General features: G+C 50.3%; 1 protein-coding gene across 4 annotated transcripts in view; it reads left to right on the forward strand.

The window, feature by feature from the left end:
* Nucleotides 1-22,794, forward strand: part of MICALL2 (MICAL like 2) — a 36,195-nt gene extending 13,401 nt beyond the window's left edge. Inside the window, exons 5-19 of one of the 4 annotated variants that reach the window (XR_008579384.1) lie at nt 344-465; nt 856-1,527; nt 1,739-1,914; nt 2,041-2,091; nt 2,752-2,827; nt 3,110-3,225; nt 3,748-3,897; nt 6,645-6,700; nt 7,208-7,331; nt 7,884-7,974; nt 8,353-8,426; nt 8,652-8,766; nt 9,762-9,808; nt 9,898-10,117; nt 22,377-22,794. Coding sequence is in view for 2 of the 4 variants with exons in the window: in XM_054842774.1 (XP_054698749.1) it covers nt 344-465; nt 856-1,527; nt 1,739-1,914; nt 2,041-2,091; nt 2,752-2,827; nt 3,110-3,225; nt 3,748-3,897; nt 6,645-6,700; nt 7,208-7,331; nt 7,884-7,974; nt 8,353-8,426; nt 8,652-8,766; nt 9,762-9,808; nt 9,898-9,995 (1,968 nt within the window). In the remaining 2 variants the exon portion in view is untranslated. The other 3 variants (XR_008579383.1, XM_054842774.1, XM_054842775.1) reach the window with 3 other exon arrangements.
* Nucleotides 22,795-23,006: the final 212 nt, after the last annotated feature.

Consider the following 23,006-nt stretch of genomic DNA (forward strand, 5'->3'; position numbering starts at 1 on the left):
GGAAACAGTTTCAAAGCAGAGTAGGGACAAAAAGGGTGGAAGAAGGGAAGCTTCTCTCTCACCAGGGTAAGGACTGTTCCCAGCTAATTCAAATCATACACCTTTGCACTTCAGTTTCCCACAGGCAGACAAAACAGATGGTCCTTTGGCTTTGTGGGAACAAGTTCCCCTTACTCCATCCTCCTGAGGGCTGTTCCACTTCGTACGAACAAGGAGTTAGCAGGAGCAAGAATTTTCTGGTATCACTTCTCTGTGCTAACCAAGCGGCTGTGCCCACCTGGGAGACTTGTAGCTGTATGCAGGGCCATGGCGCTGCCTGCTCACCCACTGCTTCTCCCCACAGAAAGGAGTCCTGGCGGAGAGTGGGAATATCCCTAGCAGCAGCTGTGGGATCTGCGGGAACCATGTGCACCTGGTGCAGCGGTACTTGGTTGATGGGAAGCTCTATCACAGGAACTGCTTCAGGTACAGCTCTTCAAAGTGGGGGCACAGGCTTGTGGGTCACAAAGGGGCAGCCTGGTTCCCTTGGGACTGGAGGGAGAGTGGTGTGAGGCACTCAAGGTGATGGAGGACATTTTTGTCAGAGTGAAGGCAGCCTGGGCCTGCTCTTGACCTGTGCGTGGGGGAAACTCTTTGCATGGGTCTGTTTTCATCCACGCCTTTCCTACTTCAAGCTGTGCTATCAGCAGCTCCTGTTTTGGTGCCTGAGGAATGTGCACACGGGGTCTGCTCACTGCCAGTGTGGTTACTTCACCCTCCCTGTGCTGATGGTGGAATTGTGCCTGTGCTCTCAGCTGTGTGTCAATGGCCTCCCAGTGCTCTGGAGGATGTTTTCTGAGACTTTTGTATCCACAGGTGCAGGCAGTGTTGGAACGTGCTTCTTCCTGGAAGCTACAAAGCTGGGCCTGAGCCCGGTACGTTCATCTGTACCAGCCACCAGCAATCAGACGGTGTCCAGATCTCTGGTCTCCGCAGCACCGGGAACAAACCTGAGAGTACCCCAGCCCCTACTGCTGCCAGGGCATTCCAGAAAGCAGCAGAACCCAAGAAACTGGAACAGGTGTTGAAGAAACCCAGCCAGGAAGGCCTTGCTAATTCAACCAAGCCATCTGTTTCATCTTCTGGAAGCTCTGGCTTCAAAAGTGTAAATACTCCATGGTCCTCTTCAGCTGTAAATAAATCAGATGACTGCAAAGGTACCCCATTGGGAAATAAAGCAGATCACCGTGAAGGTACTCCATCAGGGCTTCTTTGGACAACCTCCACAACAAAAACACAGCAAGCCCGAGAAAATTTTTTTCGGTCATTAGAGTCCTCCAACAATAAAACCTCTGACACTAAAAAACAAGTCCCTTCTTCTCATGGCCTGGGTAAGACTGCCTCTGCCAGAACCACTACTGAGGTCAGTCCAGTGAATGCTGAGAAGGATCAGGCACGTAACCATATTATACAGGCTCTGGCTGGATCAAACACCTCTCCAAACAGGCTAGGAGGACTCAATTCCACTGGCTCCTCAGTGTCCAGCAGGTAAGTACTATTTCTCTTTCCTTCTTTACTCTCAAGATGATCCTTGGGATAACTTGGAGAAGTCCCTGCATCTTTCTTCCCTTTTCCCTGACTGCTTTTGTGACTGAGATTTAAAGACATGTAGAAGGACTCATCCAAGTCTTTGGAACAGAGGCCAATGAAAAGGTCCATCCTTTCAAAAAGAGATTCACTAGGTTGTTCTTTTTTGCAGTGGCAAGTTTTCTCCCACCAGTTCTCAGTGGCAGAGTCCAGCTGCAAAAGCACAGTCCAGCAAAACAGGGTACACGGCACTAAAACAGGAAAAGATTACAGACCCTCTGCCCAAGAGCCAGGCTGCCAGCAAACCTGTTGACTCTGTGCGCAAGCCAGAGTCGAAAGGCATCAAAGGTGAGGATGACTGATTCACATACAGCTCTGCCTGGACACAGCATGCCAGCTTTATGCCTTTCTCTTGGACCAGTACAATGAATGTGTCAGTGACTCGTATACTTTCTGTCTGTACCACCACATAAGGGTTTTCTGAGTTGCGGGGCTCCACACACCTCCATTTGTTCATGTGCAATGGTGAGTTTTTCGTCTCTGAGAATCTCCAGGTATTTGAAGTTGTACTAGCTGTCATCAAATGTTGGAGTCATGGTGGAGTTCAGAGGCTTGGGTTGACCTTCCCAAATGGGAGACCTTACCAGAACTTCAGGATGATTTTGTGATTGCAGTTGGGGCTCACCCAGCCTTCTTGTCTGTTTTAAACCAAGCTTCCATGGTGACCAAGCAGCGGGCTGAGGGATGATGTTCTGGGGGTACCCGGTGCCTCAACCACTTCCAGATGGCTTGTCTTTTTTTTGAGCCAGAAATAGTATGTGTCTGCAGTTTACTGTGAGCTTCTGGGTATTTTGTCTCCTCTCCCTTTCTCCCCCATCCTTTGGTCTCTGAGATCTGAGCTGTTTGGGTTATATTGCTGTCAGACGTGCCTGTTCATTTACACTGTGACTGTGTTTCTGTAGCTGCGTAAGGTTTAAAGCATTTGAGCCAAAAGGTGCAAATTTACTACCTATTGTATGTGAATCTGTCCATGTTAAACTTGTTGAACTAGTGCTGGTTTGCTGCAATAACATCATAGTATCTACCCCAGTGCATGGCTTATCTCCCAAGATCCTCCTGAGACACAAATCTGGCCTGTTTCTTTTTATTGGATCTGATATTATCTTGCTGTGTCCCTTCCTTCAGGAAGCACGAGTGTTGGTGAAGACAAGTCTGAGAGCCCAGCAGAGTGGAGATCTCGGTTGAAGCCTGTAGCCAGCAAGTGAGTGTCTTGGAGCTGATGGGTCCCTGTGACAAGTGAATGGGGATGTCCATGTCTGCAGCTGTGTTTGTTGCTGCAGATCTGTGTGCACGTAGGAGGGAAGCCCTCCTGTTTTAATGCTTCTGTTTTCAACAATTTGATGGAATAGGCAAAGGCTTTCATTTCTGGGGAGGGAAAGCATATTTCAAATTGCTGGACTCTGATTAGAAAAGTGTCCAGAACACTTCCGTGAACCATTCTGGAAGAGAGATGGTTTCCTACCTTTGTCTTTCTTCTTTGCAGAGACCAAGGTGGCTCTAAGAAATCTACTGATAACTCCCAGGTGGGAACAGGGAGCCCAGCACACAAGGAGACAAAGCCAAGTCCATTAGTTGTCCCATCAGCAAAGCAGGACTCTGGTATGAAGGATATAAGCTTTGCCTTCATTTTGCTAGTCAGGCAGGGGACAGGCATTAGTGCTGCAAGGCACGTGAAAGGAACACGTTGATGGAGATCGTGCCTTGCTGCCAGGGATTTTTGCTCTCTGCTTCTGCTTCGGCCCTGTGGTGCCTTTATCTGGAGAGCCATCCTTCCCCAAGGAGAGGCACTTGGTCTCCACAGGGTGCCCTTGTGCAAGACAGCTGGCAAGATTTCACTTACTCTCTCTTGCGTAAATGTGTAATGGTGAGAAATCTTGGTGGTGGTTCACAACCATTTTTATTCTTCATCTCCACCCTTCTCTCATACTCTGGCTTTGTAATTGGTGGTTTCTCTCTGTTTTCTTTGGGCTTGCGCCCCTCGCTATCATCAAGAGAGAAGAACTAGGACTAGAAATGAAGGTGGCTAGTGGTGAGTGCCAGAGGTGCTGGGCAATAAAGAGATTTTTAAGAGATGAGTGTTGAAATTTCTTACCCAAAACCTGTCTGTGCTTCTTAATCCAGCTTCATCTGGTGGATTCATGAAGAAGTTGTTGATCCCCAGCTCAGATCTTATCAGGAGCTGTCAGAATTCAAAGCAAGGCTGGGAAGACCCTAGGGGCTCTGCCAAGAAGGAGGAGGAGGGCAACCAGTTGAAGAAAAGCACTACCACATGTAAGGTCTCTTCTGCGTATGTAAAGGAACTCTGTCCTCTGCACTGTCAGGGGTCAGTGTGGGAGATGTGTCCCCGAGTTTTCTGTGGCTAAGCCTGTGGGTGGTGTCATGGGGGAAAAATCTGTGTTGTTAATTTTTATTAGCCAGCTTGGCCTAAGCAGAAACCAGCCAGGCCAGAGAATTCAGTGGGAGGGGAAGAAGTGAAATAGGGATTTGCCAAGGTCACTGCCCTGTCATTCTTTAGTCTCAAAGATATGAAGAGGGCCATCTCCTAATTCGGGGAACTGGGATCTAGTTGATGTCTTGGTTCCACTCCAGTTGAGTGACTTTGGGAAATGAAAGGAATGCAGAGGACTGTCAGCCAGAGACTCCAGCTGGCGGGACCCACAGTAGCAGCAGCCAAGGCTGCTGCTTCTTGGACTTTCAAAGATGTCCTGACCAGTTCTGACCAGTTTGTCCCTACCCTTAATCCAGTTTCTTACTCCTGTCTGCTCAACCGCAGCTTTACTGTGTACCTCTCCTCCTTTGCCCAGTAGTCCCTGCTCCTACATATCCCACCACAATGCAAATAAAATTTCCTGGAACTAACCTGATGTTTGCTACTGTCCTGTTTGCTTGGCTTGTTTGTTCTCCCCTTTCCTTACCCCGTCTGTTTCTGTCTTATCTGTTTGGACTAAAAAGTCCTCACAGCAGGGCCCAACCCTGACTCTGATGTTTGTCTTGGAGCAAGCAGGATGGCTCTCCATGGCTCGGTGGCCTCATGCTTTAGTATTTGTTAGTTGGTTCCAGCGTTGTCCTTAGCCTGCACCTCTGACAGCTACAAAGCATTTAGACTCCAGTTGTGTTGTCTATTTTAAGTTTAGCATGCCTCCACTACCATCATTTTCCTAAAACTTTCCATTTCCTTTTTTCTCAGACTCAGCCACAAGGTTCAGCATTACATCTTTCCCAGGAAACGAGATGTTAAGATAAGGAAGGCTGGTTTTATATCTGTCTTTCTAAAGCTTAATGATTGTGGTTGGGGAGTGCCCGCTACAGGCAACTTTCCCGGTAGTCTCCCCCCATTTTTCACGTGTGTGCAAGTCTGCCATCTGAGAGGCTGTTTTCCTGCTGCTGTCACTTGGCAGCCTGTGGATTAAGGACAGACTTGTTGCTCCTCTGGACAGGTCTTTACCTCAGCACTCGGAGAGATGCTGTGAACAGTCAGCTACCATTCCTGCCCTTAATCCTGTGTGTGTTGCGTGGGGCTGTGGATGGTGAGCATTTCTGTACATCATTTTTTTTCTTTGGCATAGGTAGTGTTTTCTGTTGAGAAAGGAGGCTACAGGGTTTTCTTGCCAACTGTCCTAATTTGCAGGCAAGCAGCCAACCCATCCTATGTCTGACAAGACAGAACTTGAGGATATCAGGGGATATCAGACCCTGCGCTGGTCAGGAGAGTGTCATTTTACTAGCTGTCCCCCTCCAGTGACCTTGGTCTTCTCATGAGCAGTGGTGCAGCTTTCTGCATTGGTTGGAGGTGCTGCAGAGGTCACCCAGGAGGAGACTGGAGATGCAAGGCTGAGCGGGGAGAGGGAGGGGTTGCTCAGGCAGTAGCAGCAGACTGCTTGTGGCAGGCCAGGTCCCTCTTGGAGGAACCTTTAAGAGAAGTGTGAGTCGCAGGTAGTGTACAGGGCAGCAAACCAGCAGCATCCAGAGGAAAGAGTACCCTGACAGGCCAGGCCAGCACAGCTGATGGCCACATCCAGCATCTTCTCCTTTTGCGCTCTTCCTAGAAAACGCAATAGAGCAAGGGCCGTCCTTGAGCTCTTCCTCAAGTCAGCACCAATTGCCAGAGACTCTCATGAGGCTTCCCTAGTCTGTCTGTCCTGTCTTTCTCCTTGTGTGTGTTGAGCCTGCGCTGCTGCTGCCTTTCTTACAGCCCTGTTCTTTTGATGCTAGAGTTTTCCTTCCTTATCACATCATCCACGTACACCTCTGTTCTCTCTCTCTGGTAATTATCCAGCCCGGCCCCTCGGGTATCCGAATACCTCACACTCTTCTGTAGTTATCCTTGCAGCACAGTTGGGCAGAGGAAGCTGAGGCACAGTGGAACAAATACACATTGCTTAAGGATTGATTTTAATAGGTGTCCAGGGCCTAAATAATGCTGTGTAGCAGGGCCTAAGGGACTTCTCACCTAGAAAGTGTTTTGTGGAAGGAATTGAACCTTACTTTCCTGAGACCTATGCTAAGGTCCCCTAGACCATCTTTGTTTCATCTGTATTTACTGATACTTCTTTGTACAAGAGCACTAGAGGGACATTTTTAAGTATATCTTGGTATTTCCTGTGGTCGTAACCTATTATTTCTGTTCTGTCCTTTGGAAGCTTAATAAGGGGTGGCTTTTGCCACAGTAAATATGTTTGAGTTTTAACAAGATAACGAATGAAAATGGAAATCAGTATTCTCAGGTGCAAGCTCCCAAGTCACACCTGAGTTAGGTGACTGTCTGTGCCCTGGGGATGCGGGGGGCACCCTGTGACCGGGGTATGGAGTGTCCAGCCAGGAGGAGTAAATCAGGCTGTGCCGTTTCCTGCAGACACAGCTCTCGCCTTAGCCTAGCGTGCCGATGCACGCGTCGTCAGTGCCCTCTGTTGGGTGGCAGGGACCTGTTGTGCTCACCGGTGGTGTAGGCACTGTCCCACACCACAAAATTATTTAACATCTGTTGTAGTGGGTTTTGTGGGTTTTTTTCTCCCTTCTAGTTAAACCCTCTGTTCCGGAAAGCACCCAGAGCCCTGCAGTGGTGTCCCCAACCAAGGTATGGCTGGAAACCAAGTGTAAGGGGAACAGGCTGGGGTTGTTGGGTGTCCTGCTGGAATGCTTACCCAGATATATCTCAGTTTGTCTTACTGGGAGGGTTTATTTGAATTCTTAGGGAGAGGGTGAAAGGCTCTGGGGCAGAGACAAGATGGAGAGACTGCCGGTTATCTCCCATGCAGGGGGACAACAGAGGCTGGAATAAGACAGAGCCAAACAAAATTCTGGTAGACGTAGCCTTCCCCAACAAAGGAGGGGGAATGTCTGTGCATTAATGAGTGTGGGTAGATGTTATCACTCACAGCGAACGTATCACAGCGCTGTAACGTTGCAGTGGCCACTGCTCTGTTGTGAGCAGCCAGCTCTGCATCTCTGCTGACTTGGCCCTTCCAGGACATGGCTCTACAGTTGGGCTCCTTATGTCATTTCCCATCTCTGTTGGGGCTGTGACCTCAGCAGGCAGTCTGAGGGTACTAAGCTGTATTTATTCCTACATTTGTTCTCCTAGCTGCACCCAGACTACCTCCCGGAGGAGGAAATCCAGGAGAAGGTGCGTGACATCGAGAAGCAGCTGGATGAGCTGGAATTGAAAGGAGTGGATCTGGAGAAGCAGCTGCGTGGCTGCGAGGGAGGTAAAGACAACCAGGGGCCAGCTCTGTTATGGTGGGAAGGTGTAAGGCTCATGTCCTACCCCTGGGTGTTCTTGGCTCCATTTCCAGGAGCTCATGCTACATGTGAGACACCAGATTGTCAAAGGTACCTAAAGCCCTGGGAATTTTGAACCATCTCTGGCTGTATCCTAACCTATTGAGCAAGGTCTTGTGTTCATTTGGCTGAAGATCAGGGAATTTTGAGAGTGGAAGGCTGCTATTGATCTGGCTTTTGGATCCTAAACCAGACTGGTCATCATGGCTGGCTCTAATTTCACAGGGCTTAGTGAGTTCGTTCAGGATGGCAGAGTTGGGCCAACCGCATGGAAGATGAGCTGGGTGCCCTGTGGCAGAGTATCTGTGAGCAGCTTCATTGAGTCTGCAGGGAGCAATCTGCACCCTTTCCCTTGTACCCAGGAGTACCAAAGATGAGCTGTTTTCCTAGGCTCTCCCTCAGGTGATTGTGTGTTTAAAGCCAGGGAGACTGAACTGGTGCAGCTTCTGGAGGAGTCTTGCCCTTTGTCTTCTTTGCAGATGAATCTGAGGATGCCCTCATGGTGGATTGGTTCAAACTGATCCATGAGAAACAGCTGCTGCTCAGACAGGAATCGGAGCTGATGTACAAGTAAGTACAACCAGAAATTCACCCGTCTGCTTGTGCACTTCGCCTGTGAGCAGTAAGCAGGGAAAGATAGGGAACATGGCAACCCAAAAAATAATGTGCCAGTTGGTAGGATGAGGGGTGGGCTTGAAGACATCTCTGGGAGAACTGCCAGCATCCTGAGGTATTAGCTGATGGGCCTTTGAGCACTGATGAGCACCCAAGGTCTGTGATGAGTTTGTGGGGAGGGAAACCTCACAAATGTAATGGAGGACGATTTCCCCCAATCCACCAGCCCCTACCCAGATGGTTCGCAGTGCAGGGATGAGGCTTTAGCATGATATGAAAAGGGTCCAGCCCCGGGGCATGGCAGTAACTCATCGCTTCTGTGGTTCCTTCCAGGATGAAACAGCAGAAGCTGGAGGAGCAGCAGTGGAACATTGAGACAGAGCTGCGACACCTCATGAGCAAGCCAGGTAAGGACCAGCTGCACTGAGTCCTGCTGGCCGCTGGCTGTGCGGAGCCATTGTAACATCCAACCCACCTGCACTTTCTGAGGGGATGTAAGATGTGCCCCTGAGCGTGAGAATAATAAAATCTGGGCCTGTGAGAGGGACCCACTGGAGCAGGGTGGAGGCAGGAGCCACAGCGGCGAGGTACTCGCCTGTAGCTTTGAGATGGGCTTCCCTTGTCTTCTGCAGAGGAACTGAAGACACCCAGGGAGAAGGAACGAGAGAAGGAGCTGCTGGAGTCGTACCTGAACACAGTCAATGATCGGAATAATATTGTGGAGTGCCTGGATGAGGACAGACTCAGGTGAGGGCCCTCAGATGGCGGGAGAAGAGCCAACACCAGGGGTGATTTCTATTGTACTTCCTCTGCTGCCCAGGCTGTAGGGGTGGGTGAATGGCTGTAATCCAGACTTCTGCTCCATGAGAGGTGGGTGGTGACCTGTCACCAGTCATCTTGTCCTAAACACTGCTGCCGTTGCTTCCTTGGCAGCTGTTAGAAGCTGAGATCAGGACTGCAGCCACGTTCAGGGCTCTCTCAAGCTAATGCTGCTGTGAGGACAAGGGCTGTGAAAATGTAGAAGGTGGGGGGGAAGGGAAAGAGAGGCTGGAGATGGGGAGGATGGAGGCAGCACAGGAGCTGCGGGAGTACTCTGGGAACATGAAACCAGGAACGTGTTCATCTGCTGCAGCAAGTGAAAGAACAACTGTAGCCAAGAGTTGGATCCTCCCCAAGTTCAAAGGAAGACTGTTGTGTCAAGTAGCTGGATTTGTGCCTCCTGTTGCTGAGAGCAGCCTCCATTTCTTGATCTTGGGGCACTGACTCCAGCTCAAGGATTCTAGTAATGCCCAGGCTTTTGGCTCTGGCCTTGCCCAGGGCCAAGGAGATAGCAGCAGTGTTTGTCCCTGATTGCGATGAGCACCTCTGTAGCACCCCAAGCTTCTGGTCTCTCAACCTTTATTCATCTCCTGGGGTGTGGTGGTTTCTCACGACTATGTGAACTCGGATGATTCATAGGCCAGCTGAGAGAAGGGCCTCCCTGCAGTGCTGGACTGCCATGATTTGGAAATCCCCACACAGGCCCTTGCTTTCAAGGGAACCAGACGCAATTTGCTAATGTCTAGCACTCCTCCAACTGGTTTTTTCTTTTCTTTTCTTTCCTGCACACTTCTCAGGGTGTGCCGTGGAGGCTGGTCATTTCTGACTGGGGGAATAACAGTAGTATTTGCATGGTTTTTGGTGTCTATCACCTTGTCATGAAACATGGCAAAGTTTTCTAATGCTATGCTGTTCCATGACAGAGAGCAAGAGGAGGACCAGATGTTGGCAGACATGATCCAGAGGTTGGGTAAGGGCCCTTCTACTCTTACGGAGCAGCACTGGTGGCACTGGGGCTGTGGGTCTCAACCTGCTCTGTGTCTGCTCCCTCTCCTGCAGATGGATCTCTCGAGAGCCAGGAGCCAGAGAAGAAGAAGAACAAGTTCCGCTTGTCCAAAATATGGAAGCAGAAAAATAAGAGTAAAGCTCAGGAGTGATGTTCCCCTGCCCAGCAGCCCAGAGAGGGGTGTCAAAGGGATGTTCCTTCCTCACTGCTGCTTTCCTGGAGTTGTGCAGAACTGTGATGAGACTCTACTGCTCCCTCACATGGAGACTGCAGGTTTGTGGACCAGAGGGACAGTATGAATCCCCTCTGGCCTTGTCATGGGACCCAAGGACACCTTTCCTAGAGGACTGACTTTTAAGTCTGTTTTCCTTCTTTGGATCTAGCTCAGAGCTGGCTTCAGCCTTGTTGGCAGCTCAGGAAGGCAGAGCTCAGTTTGCCCACCCACTCCTCCTTGGGTCATTATAGTCCTGAATGCAGGAGCATGGCACTGCATGTCACCCCACAGTGCCCCACTCGTGTCAGCCAGGGCTGTGCCACGGACACTGTGCTGGTCTGCGAAAGGGCAGCTCTTCCTCCCTCCCTGTGTTTGCTGCGGCTCTCTGAGACACAGAGAGGGAGTTGCTATGGGGCAGGGGAAATCCAGGGCCTCCTCCTTACTGTGCCAGTGCAAACTGGAGCTGTAGGCTCTACAGCCAGTGAGCAGAACCACCCCTGTATCTAATGGAGTGGGGTGTCCTACACCCAAAGTGGTTTCAGCAATAGTGCTCTGTTTCCAGACCTCCTTTTGGGAGTTGCTGTAGGCTGTTTTCTCAAAGCCATGAGGGGTTGCTCACTGCTTCATTCCCTCTATGGGGGAGATTTGTACCTTCCTTATGTCTCTGACTGCACAGTGAAGCAGAGTTTTCGTTGTGGCCCATTCTGCTGAAAATGAGCAGAAGTCTTCTTTTAACAACCTGGTACTAACTGGGAGCAGAGGGAGTTAATGGGTTTGCCTCACCCATGAGGCTTCTGCATGGAACCAGCATTTCAGTTCCTGAGGCTCTGTCCCTGGACAGCCAGCACCCTCAAGGGTGCTGTTGGCAGTGAGTCTTTCTGCTCTTCCCTCAGACCTGTGACCGCAGCCAGACACCTGCCCTGTGTGGCAGCATACTCTCTTCCCCGTCAACCTGGGGAGCAGGGATGGAGATAGGCAAGGAAAGATCAGATTAATTCCTGATGCCTCCAGCTCTGGTATGTGTGGACTTCCCTGCTCCCTCCAAGCCAGGTCCTTCGAGGTTTCTCTGGGTTCTGTTCTCCTGCAGGGCCTGGGATTTTGCAGGGAGGTTTGCTGCCCGCTGTGCCCGGTGGCAAAGCAGAGGCAATGCGTCCCTTACCCACGAGGTGGCAGTGGGACTCTCTGTCCCGGGCAGCCTGCCCTGGGCATCGCAGGGGTGTGCTCAGGGAGGTACCCAGTGCCCGAGGGGCTTCTGGTGCCCACGATGTGTGCCATGTGTGTACATGTGGCGGGTCACCCTGTACCTGCATATGCTTTTGTCCAATAAAGAATTGCTGGAGCAAATCCCAGAGTCCCAGCAGGAGTTTGGATGTAGGTTACTGGGTGTGGGCTGCCCTGGTTGCTGTGAGCCGTGACAGTTCCTCTGGAGTTGAGAGTGCCCAGAGCCATGGGTGCTAGCAGGAGTTTGGCATACCTGTGATGGAGAGGCTCCTCTGCCCAGAGCTTGCAGACCAACTGCGGGTCCTGGGAGAGCCGCAGAGCCCGGGGAGCGGTGCTGATCATGGGTGCTGGTGTGCTGTGCCTTGCATCCCCAGTCTCCTTGTTGGGAAGCAATTCTTTTCCTGGGGCTGTGTGTAAGGATGAGGGGAGGGAGGAGGGCCCCACTTCCAGACCTGGGCATTAGCAGCAAATCCCTAGAATGAAACCTGCCTGCATGGGCTGCCAGCTGAGAGGGAGGGAGCTGAAACCACCTCTGCTGAAGGAGAGAAATACCCTTCCTAATGAGTGAGACCCCCTCCTACAGCTGTCCCAGGCTGTTGTTGCTGCTGGGCTTTTACCTTCTCAGGCTTAGATTCTCCAGCCTTGAGTTTAGTCTGTAGGCATTTGGGGGTGGCAGCATCGTCCAAACTCATCCAATCCTTCCCTCTGCGGGAGACACAGGGCAGTTTCACCTTCGCCCAACTTGAACTACAGCCCCTGGGGCCCTGCCTTGGCAATGAGTGCATGGTTTGACCTGCTGTAGGGAGTGCTTCATGAGAAGGCCAGGTGCTGCCATGCCTGCTCACTATGTGCTTACCTGCCTCCAAGAGGAGGTTTTGAAGGGAAAACTCTGCTGCTTCTGCCATCTGGAGTCTGTTGGAGATGGTAACAGTAGTCTAGGGGATATGAGGCTCACCTGGAAATACCTTGTGAATTTAGAAGGTTTAAGTGGTCTCTAGGTAGAGAAATACTGAGAACAGGAGTGGACACAGGGCCCCAGCCTTCCTCGCCATGACAGCGGGAGCGGGAGGTTATGGGCTGGTGTGAGGCTGACTTCAAGCTGACCTCAATTATTTGTACACCAAAGATGAGCAGATAAGTAGTGTAGTAGTGATCGAAACAGATACTGCCCAGAGACCCAAACTCTTCTCTGTACTGATGGAGCACTGTCTGGTCGTGGCCAGGGGTCTACCGGCACCAAGCGCCATACAGCCTGCCCAGCCCCACAGCTCCTGCACACCCAGACAGCCGCTGGTTGTGAACATGAGGACAGCTCAGCTTGTTCCTCCTTCCTCTACCTTGAATTTGGGACTCAAAGGATTTGCATTTCCACCACTCTCCTAATCCAAGGCTTGAAACGAGCCCTAGACGAACTAAGCTGTTGGATAAGGTGGAGAAAGGGAACGGCTTTTTTCCAGCTGGCTGCTTTCAGCTGAGCCGATTCCCCTGCCTGACCCCCGTTTGCTCTCCCGGCGCAAGCAGCTTTGCTCGCCCCGTGGAAGTGGTCCAGGAGGCAAAGCAGGAGGATTTGGCCTTGGGACTGAGCAGGGAGGGAGGCGTTGGGAAATCAGCTCTCGGCTGCTTCTCCGTAACAGTCACCCCCTGAGTAATTAGGCAATCCAGGCACCCTCCTGTAACTGAACAGGAATTAAATTCCTCTCTGTTCTCTGCGGGAAGGGACTGTTCATGCTCTGCTCCAGCCCCATCGGACACCGAGCCCCGAGGTCAAGGCTTGCAGGGTGTTGACTGATACGTTGCTGTGCGCATGTGGGTGTCTGCATTTCGGTGATGACTGAAAGCTTAATAGCTCTTATAGGTCAGCTGCTCCGCTTCCAAAATGGTTTTAAGGGGGGTGAGCTTCCTGCTCACTTCCTGATGGCCTCTGGTCAGGTTTGTGGCCTCACCAGCTCCTGGATACCCAGAGTGGTGCTGCTGCTTTCTTTGTAGCTGAAGAGGAGCACAGGGGACTGTACAGAGTCTGGGGGCTGCACCCCTCAGCCTCTGCCGTTTGGGAGGCTCTTGGGGGTCCTTCTGCAGGCTTGGGGTGATGGGCAGGCTGCTGTCTGCTCCAGCACTTCCAGACTTGCAGATGAAGCTGTGATTAGGCCGTGTGTGTCTATGTCTCTCTCTCTTCTGCCGTTTTCTTTAATTACAATCTCGGAGGTAATTTCTGATGCATCATTAACAGTTCTGAGTAAACAAGGGGAATTCTCCAAATTATTCGCCATGAGCACAAAGGGAAATTGGCTTTCATCGTCTCGCTCTTCATCCAAGGAAGAAACTGATCCACAGTAGGCACAGGGAGGAAGCGAGCATCGTGGCTGCCCTCGGATGCCTCGAGTCGACTTGAGACGGAGCAGCAACCCATCCATTTTATCCAGCTGACTGAGAGGCCAGCACTGCCTGCAGCTTTTTGTCCCTACTGCTGAGCCACATGGCCAGGGCTCATTGCAGTTGGGACTGTAAATGCAAAGTGCCTATTGCCTATGAGAGCATTGGGTGCCGCTTTTGACTGTTCACCTCCCGTTTCCAGCTGGATGAATCTGTACCCAAGCTGCTCAGGAGATAGGACAGATCAAGAGCATCCTCAAGGCTTTGTCTCAGCATGAAGGTGACACCCTGGTCCTTGGCTGTTGGGCTGAAGGGTAATGCCCAAGGCCAGTGTGGGGTTGGGAAGGGAAGGATGGAGCACTGATATGGAGGGACGTGGGGCCTGGGGAGCTAGGTTTGGTCCAAAGCAAGAACTCAGAGGGATGCTGGTGTGCTCTGTGAGAGCAGCAAATGTGCCTGGCAGCTGGGGTGGGAGGAGGTGGCTGGAGAGGACCTCTTTGCTGGGAGTCCATGGGAGGTCATTTCAGCCTAGTGCAGAGCTTGAGGGAAAGGGGCTTCATTAGAGGGGTGGCCCGTGGAGCTCAGACGAGGCAGCTGTGCCCGTTGGGGCACCCACACCCCTCCCCACCGCATGCACCATGCTGAGAGCCCCCTCACCCATGCTCCGGCACAGTGGCAAAGCGTCTGTGGCAGCAACCAAGGGAGCGAAGGTTATTTATATTCATGTTGCAGCTCTGCCAGCCGTGACTCTGTTATCTGCCATGCATGAATATTATTTGAATACAGAGTTTGTCGTGACTATTCTTCCGCGTGAAACGAGGGATTTGCTGTGGGATGGGAACCCTCCCTCTGGCTGTCAGTCAGGAAGGGTTTCCTTTTCCTGTCTCGTTGGAAGCCACGTCCCCAGCAAGGTGAGACAGTGGACACTTTTTCTCTTGTTAATATCCATGTCTAATCTCCTCTCAGAGGGGCCCTTTGTCCTAGACTGTAGCCAAGATGAGTAATTCAGGGATAGATGAGACGCTATAATTGGTTTGTGACAAATTAAAACATTTTTCCTTCGGAGCTGAGAGCAGGACTGTGGTCTGGAGCTGTCAAGCGTCACAGGGGAGGGCGATTTTCAGAATAAGCGCATTGCAAATTGGCTCCAGATACGCCTTGGAGTCTGAAATTAAACTCCAGCTGGTGACTCTTCTTGGTTGGGGTTTTATTTTAGGAGGGCACAAAGGGAACATGTGTGGGGAGGAAGAACCTGATCGATAAAGAGAACGTGACTTTTTTTTGCATCGTGCAATGAGCTGGGGACTGGAGCGAGCCATGGTGGAGATGCTGGGGAGCACCCAGAGGTGTGATGGGAGTGAGAGGCCCAAGAGCTGGAGCCCACCATTGCCTGTCTTTCCTCCATGCTGCTCTCAGTGGTTCCTCCATCACATCCCAGCAAGGAAGGACCATGATAGGAAGTTGTAGCTCACACCATTTCTTCCCCTTGGTCATGAGTGGGTGCCAGGTACAGAACCTCCTCAGGAGCTGCAGGCTGGTCCTTGCCCTGTAATATTTCTTTTCCTGGGCTAAGGAGATTCCCTCACCTCCACTTGGAGAGCAGGGGACCAGCTAAAAGGAACACAGAGATGATCAGGACAGACAGTTTGATGAAGTACTTGGTTCGACCCCAAGGCGTTTATGAGGGGGTTTTGGGCAAAGGGATGGAGGTGGGAGGAAAACGACTTCCTGATGCAACTGCTCAGCGTTGTTTAACGGGGAGTGCTACAGCAGCAGCATCTCCACCTTGCGATGGAGATGGATGGAGAATGAAGGAGTGCATGAACAGCAGGCCTGGGAAGGACATGGGTCTGTAAAGGGAATTTAAAAGAGGCAAGAGGAGTCGCCATGTGGGCTGGTTTGTGTGTAAAAGGCGGTGGGGAAGGAAGCTCTGACATGAGAAGAGTGGACAAAGTCCAGAGGACAGGGGTGTTGGGGCTGGACCTCGCCACAGACAGGTTCAATATGGGAATGGGTCAGATGAGTGGAAACGAGGCCTTGAATTGTTTACCTCAAGATTTTGTATCTGATACTGAAGAAAAAGAGGCCCAACGAAGGGGTGCCATGAGTTTTCTGGGAGGGCTGTATCTCAAAGTGAAGGAGGTGATCTGGAAGGGAAACTTGTAGGTATCCAAACAGGGAAGGCACAAAGGCTGTCAGGGAGTTGGAAGAGTTCAGACCCTGGAGGTGTTGGGTGAGGAAAGGAGGAGGAGATCTGGGCATCTCCTCGATATGAAGAGTATAACTAGCAGCCCAGGGTGGCAGGGTGATGGTGATGGGGAGATGAAGGCCTTGGAAGGAAAGATCACAGGATCTGGTTTAGCAATGGAAAAGTGCATAGATGCAGCAAATCCTGAAAGGCAGGATCAGATGGTGAGCTGTGACTGGTGTCACTGGCATTAAGACGTTAGCTAATCCGGTTTAAGGGGATAAGCCCAAGGAAAACTGTGGAGACCTAAATTGGAGCTTGTCACTCTCCTGTGGAAAGCAGAAGTGTGGAGGAGGAGGATTTGCTGAACGAGCCCCTGGATGGTTGGTCAGAAACAGAGGAGGGCTGGAGGAGGGCTGTGAAGATGAAGGGTCAGGAGGTATCGGAGGGGAAGGAATGACAGGGGCCACCGAAAGCTGCACGGGGTAGAGAAACCATTCACTGTGGCAAGGAGAGGCCATGGGACAGCCTTTGTGAGGGGTGGCCAGGGCAGGAGATGATCTAGGGGGCGTGGGAGGGGAATGGGTGGGAGAAATCAGGAAAAACCTGCTGAGAGGGTGATGCCTGTGACAGTGCGGTGAAGGATGTGCCATATTTTGGAATTCACGCACAATTTTACCGTCTTTTCTTACTGTAAGTGTGATGCTGTTGTTGTGATAGAATAGCAAAAGGATAGATCAAGTTCACTTGTCTTGCTGATAAGGATAAAAGCAATACTTAGCTGCCCACTTTTTATCAATATTGCTGGACATATTTCAAAAAAGGAGACAGGGGAGACACTGAGAGTTTGTAACTGGAATTACAAGTTCTGGAAGAAATCAGTGGTCTAGTTTTAGGCCATGTATGAACTTCACTTGTTACAGTTTGTCCGGGAGCCTTCTGGGCTGCACAATCTCTCCTTTGATAGCTGACCTATAGCCCATCCTACTGGTGGAACTGGTAAGGTAGCAGCGAATCTATAGAAACGCGGTGATCATGGTCTGGGAAGCTTATATGATGCATATCAAAGCCAGTATGTGAATTGCGTAAGTGTGATGTAGGTCTGACACTAAAGTGATAAGAGTCATATCAAGGGAATAACTTAATTAACTGGTCTTGATCAAAGAACTATATAAATTCAATAGCCCAGTTTTCAGCGCTAAATGACGAAGTTTAGAAAAACTGTACTTGACGCAATTATCAATTTTGCTGTCCGAGGAGCTTTGAAGTGGCATTAAGAAGGGACAGTCTGTTGTTCCATTTAGGACAATTTTCTCCCTTCCTCAAGTGATCAGGAGGCAGAGGGGCTCCCTCTCCTTTTCAAGTGCTCATTTGAAATGTCTGAAGCGTAATAAACACTGGATGCCGACGGGAACGGTATCTCAGCTTTCACAAGTTAATTTTTTCAGACAGTGTAAATCAGGAACAAAGAACTGTCCTCTCCCTGCCAGACAGAAAAAAATGTCTTAATTTCCTTCTAGCTTTCATTTTGCCCAGGATTTTGGAGGGGAAGTGGTCCCGTTTAACTTCTGACAGTCCTGGACCTTTTGGTCCCTCTGGCACGTCTGCCTGGCTGCGTGCTGTTCAAACAAGATGCTGGGAATGAGAGCAAGGAAGGCGTTAGGCCATAGAAAGGCTTCTAGAAATCTTTAAAATACCAAGTGCCATGTGTGTTTATCCAATTTGGATGTGTCTATGTGTACCACAGTGTTTGGTGTCTGTCCCACAAGTTGGATTTCTGTGCTGAATGACTCTTTGGGCCAAAGGGACTGGGGAGTTTCTGGTCAGCCTGATCCACGGTGGACCAGACTTGGACATTTTGTCCACCTGAGCTTTTTCTTCTTGATGGGTCCCTCAGCTGCCAACTCAAACGGAGTTGGGTTTGCACCTTGATTAACCTGATAAAGCATTGATATAGTCTCAGGAGGATACACACAGAGGCAGCCCACCACAACTCACTCAAACTGAAGGAGGAGGATTTGCCCCTGCTACAGGACTGATGCACCCGAATCTGGCTGCAAGGAGGGAGGATGTGCAGGTGCTCTGCAGAATGAGAACATCCCGATCCCTCACTTTGAATTCACTCATACCCAGTGATAAAGTCAGTGCAGAACCGCTGAGTCAGACAAAAAAAGATGTCCTCTGCCAAAGGGGCATCAACCAATGCCACGGGTCAAGTGACAAACAATCCTGGAACGCAGAGTTATATTGAGTCCGACGTTTCTTTATTTTGTCAATGTTTGTAAAACAAAAAAACAAACTGATTTTTAAAAATGAGAAATCAAATGCTGAAAGATCATGAGGAATAATAGTGAAAGACCTGTTCAGCAGAGGGGTAGGGTTTTAATGGATTTCTGAGCAAAATCTGGCCTGTGTATTTGGTCCAGGACTACAAATGGTGTCCTGGTTAGTCGGTGAGATGTTTGGCTGATGAAATCCATCTCATTATGGAAGCTGAGGTTTAACCTTCTGCACAGCTTTGCAGCTATTTTAAGGGAGATGGGGATGCGGGCAGCCCTGAACTGCACCCTGCATCATTGCCTGTGCCCTCCTCCATTTGCTGATGCCTTCTCTACCCTCCATGTCCAGCTGGTGTCCTGGAGACTCACCCTTCTGCTTAGGTAGAGTCAGTGCAGGAGATGGTTCCTTTCTCCACTGTTACCTGGGCAGACTTCAACCAGGTCTTCCAGAGAGGCAGGCCAATGCGTTTGGATACACCTCCTGGAAAAGGATACCTCAACCTTGTTCATCCATCAGTGACAGTGATGGGAGAGAAGTCCTACTGCTTCCAGCTGCTGCTACCTATGGACAAGCTTCCCTACTCTTCTCCATCCCCTGGGAACTGTGTCCTTTCCACTGGTGAGTACCTCATTCCCAAGGCAGGGAGAACTGGGGATGTGTTGCGTCTGCCAGGTAAGGTGTGAGGCTGCTGCAAAAAGCTGAGAAGCCTGAGAAAGGCCCTTGGGAAGTCGAGGATTAATTCAATTTCCTTACGGCTCCAGGACTTCCCGCCGCAGAACACAGATGGACTTTGGTTTGGTCCCTGAAATGAGGTGGTTCCTCCTCCTGGGCAGAAAGAGGGAATGATTTCCAAAGGCAGCAAGCCAAGGGTCCACTTGCTTGGGTCTTCCCTAGAATAGGACTGAGCGATGGAGGTGGGACAATTGGCTCTGGAGCCACAGCGCTGTTTTTTCTCCAGGAGATGGAAGGAAGCTGGGTGCTGGTAGCCGGGAGGCAAAGCTGCAGCTGGCCACACCGGCTCTGAACAGCGAGGGCAATTAGAGATCAGAAGAGCTGGGGTGGCTTCGTCACATTTCCCTGCTGCCGTTCTGGAGGTGATAATATAATTCATATCAGAAGAGTTAGTGGGCTGAAAATGAATTGGAGAAATCAATCCAGAGGGTATAAATGAATTAGCATGTAAATGAGGACACTTGCTCTACATAGTTTAATATTGCCTGCAGCTGTAAATAATTCCAGGGATGGAATCAAAAGCCGCAAACAACTTCATTTTTGTGCTCCTCCCCCGTCCGGGAGCACCTTGCAGCTACGACCAACCCACCCTTGCAGAATCATCGCGTTGCAAGGGAATTAAAAGAGATGAGATGTATACACCTTTTTTTTTTTTCCCCCCTTGATTGGCCATTATTTACAAGGCTGCTGCTCCTGGTTTCGTGCAGCAAGTCGCTGTTTGTGCATGCACATGGCAGCCAGAGCGGCAGGGAAGGGGGGGGTGGGTACCAGCTTGCGTATCACGAGCTATCCCGGTCACCCCGTGGTGGGTCGACGTGTGTGTGAAATAGCAATTTCTCACCAAGACCTGCAGCATAAAAGGCCTTGGTTGGGGTGGCGGAGTTACCTCTCCTGGGGTGTCTAAGGGTGGGAGAGGTGGGTGCCTGGAGAGCAGGAGCCAGCCAGGGGGAGCGGCTGCTTGAATAAAAGGGTGCTTGGAGCTATCTGGAGAGACGGCATTGCCAGGCGAGATGGAAGAGTGTTTGCACTAGAAGCACGGTGGGACTTGGAGTGCTGTGCACAGTCTGGAAATCTGGAAGAGGTGCAGAGAGGGGTCATTAGAGCAGGGAAGGTATCGGAAAGCCCCTTTGAGAGGCAACTAAACAAGCACAGCTTATTTAGCCTGATGAAATGAAGGCTGAGAGGAGGTGTGATTGCACAGGCAGATAAACACAAGGGAGGGAGAGACCTAGTTAAGCTAAAGGCCCCTGCTGATACCAGAACATGCAGATACAACCTAGTCATGAATAAGTTTCAGAAGGAAATGGGATGGAGGTGTCTAAGCGCCAGAGCAGAGGCTATGGACGAGTGCTGGAGAGTCCACACAACTGGGCTGCTCTTGCACTGGCGTTTGACTGTAAAATAGGATTATAGGAGCCGGTCCCTCGAGATCAGGCAACTGCGTTTTGTGATCCGGGAAGTCCTGTCTGTTGCCAAAAGCCCCTTTAATATTCTGGCAGGGAAGGATGCAGATCTGAGGACAGCATATGTCTTGTTGAGTGACTCCAAGAGCGCTTGTTGAGAGCTTTTGGAGTGGTGCTGATGACAGGAGGTTAAAGATGATCCTCGACAGTCTTTTATCAGTGCTTCCCTCTTGTTTTTGACACTGACGGATCACTGAGTTCCCTCTTTCATCAGGTTGGAGTTTCAGGTTCTGCACTAACTAGATCTCCCAGGTGGACTGGAAACACTGATTAAGATGGATAGAGTGAAAGCAAGTCCATTAAATTGTTAATAAAGAATATTACACACATACCTTAATCTGCAGCTAGCCTGACACTTTATAAAAGTACATTAGGATATAATCCAATTGAAGCCACAATATCGAGAACATCTTATCTCATCACAAATTGAAATTATATCATATTCCTCATTTCTTAAATTAAAAAGCTAAAACCTTTTAGTTTGCTCTCATATGCTTGTGTAAAACTTAATCAGTGGTTTTAACAACATTATTTTTCAATATGGGCCATTTCTGCTCTCATTTATTTACAAGAGAGAACTTCCTGGTAGGAGAAGTGATTCAATTTGCAGGAGGATACATCAAGCACTTAAGGATTTTGTAGGGATTGATTGATTATTTATCATGTTATCTTGCCTGGAGACGTCTGATATGGCTGCGCTTTTGCTATCTCTCATTCCACCTAATGCTCTTCCTTTGCGTCTCGCTCCCCTCCAGTGCTAAGGGCACACTTCCCCCGCGTGCGTGTGCCTGCACGAGTGTGTCGAAGGAAAAGGGGGTCAGGAAAGGCAAGGCTGAGGCTGTCTCTGTTGGGACGAAGATGCTGGACTGGGCAGATACGAGAGATTCATTTCACTGGAAGATAGCACAGAAGTAAGAGAGGTTAAAGGGTGGTTTGAAATTCTGCTGGATTTTAACTGCAGGCTGCTGTGCTGCTCAGCTGTAGATCTCCAAGTGCATCAAATATGTCCTTCCCCACAGAGGAAGGAATCGGGGCACAGGGAGGCTGTATGGTTTGCTGGAAGCCCCACCAGGAGCAGAAAACAGCCCCAAGAGGCCATCAGCCTGGGTTGGTAGCTGGTCACCTCAAACCACACTTCCCAGGGCAGCTGCGGGCACCTCCGAGTTGCCCAGCGAAGCCGCGGGTGCTGACCAGGAGCCTCCATGGGACAGCGCTTCCTGCTCCGCCGAGCTGTCCCGGTGATGCACTGCCAGGGCTCTTTGCAAAACCGCCATTGTCCCTATGCTTGCGATGAATCTGGTGTCCTGACGAGGCCAGGGTTGCAATGCGAAGAGGAAGGCACCACCTCTTCATGCTTGAAGGAAACCACTCCGCTCTCCTAGCAGTAGCCTCGCAGGGTGGGGGATGCTAACTGCCTCCCATTGCCTCGCTGTGGCAGGAGGGTTCGTTAGCCATGGCATGTTCTCCACAGAGGTGCCAAGCCCGAGGCCAAGGAGGAGACACGCAAGGTCTCCATTTGAAGGGGGATGATGCCCAGGAGCCCTGCAAGAGGGCTGCGGCTCCAGCTTCGTCTTGAACTTTGGTGCTCTATGGCCTTGGGGCACGAGTGGGTGAAGGAGGGATGGTGCCCACGGGCACTCTTGGCCCAGCGTCCCTGGTAGGGCTTTGGGGCATTGGATATAGCAAGAAAGAAAACTTTTTTTATTTTAAGCAAGAAAACAATGACAGCAGAAGCTCCAACCAAACCCTCAACTGTTTGGACTGTGGTTGTCTCTCTGGCAGGGGGAGGCACTGGGAACAAGGACTTTTGAGGTTTATTCTTTTCACTGCTGCAGGTTTTGGCAAATTGCTCTCCCTGCCATAGTTTTCTCTGAGCAGTTTGAGATCAGCTGGGTTTATTCTTTTATGAGCATTGGAGTGCAGGAATTGCTCACTTGTGGTGAAAATAAATACAGAAATCCTGAAGCATGACTCCAAAGAGAGACAAGCCTGCAAAAAAGCACCATGCTGGAAAGAGAGTACGTTTGGTTTGTCTTATTTTTCTTTTGCTTTCTGGGCTTTTAGGGTTCCTGTTGTAGGGATTGCACCAAGATGACAAACTAGAGAGGTTTAAAAAATGGAAACACGATCCCCTGACTCCAGGAGCTCAGACTTGCATATCAATAAATACCTCAGGATGCAGTTGTGAGTGCTGATGGAGCAGCTGACTCGGCGAGCGGGGAGGTGAATGACTCCAGAGCCCCGCAGAGCCCCGCGATCCTGATTTGCTGAACCCAGCGGAATAAATTCCTGTATAGGATGATCCATGTGCATGGGCCCCCACAGGATCAGGGCCAGCCTTTGCAAAGTGCTGCGAGATGCTTGGATGAAAGGGGCTACAGAAGTGCAAAGTATTATTTTTTCATGATTACTGCAATTGCTATCCTTGGGGCTGTCCAAATGTTGTTGTTCCAAGTGAAAATATAAAACCATTTTGGCACGTTTCTTTTTTGCGTTGTGATAAATAGAAATGCAGGAGGGAAAAAAAAAAAATCTCCTCCTAACAGTGAGAGAAGGAAAGCAGTCCCTGTGCAATTTGTTACACATCTCATATGTCTCTGACTGCTAACTGTAGAGATATTTAGAGGGAGTATTTAGCCAAGCCAGTGCACAGCCTCTGGAGTACCGGCTTCTGCTTTGGTCCATGCTTGGTTG

This window comes from Grus americana, chromosome 15 (assembly GCF_028858705.1).
Source record: "Grus americana isolate bGruAme1 chromosome 15, bGruAme1.mat, whole genome shotgun sequence".
NCBI lineage: Eukaryota > Metazoa > Chordata > Aves > Gruiformes > Gruidae > Grus > Grus americana.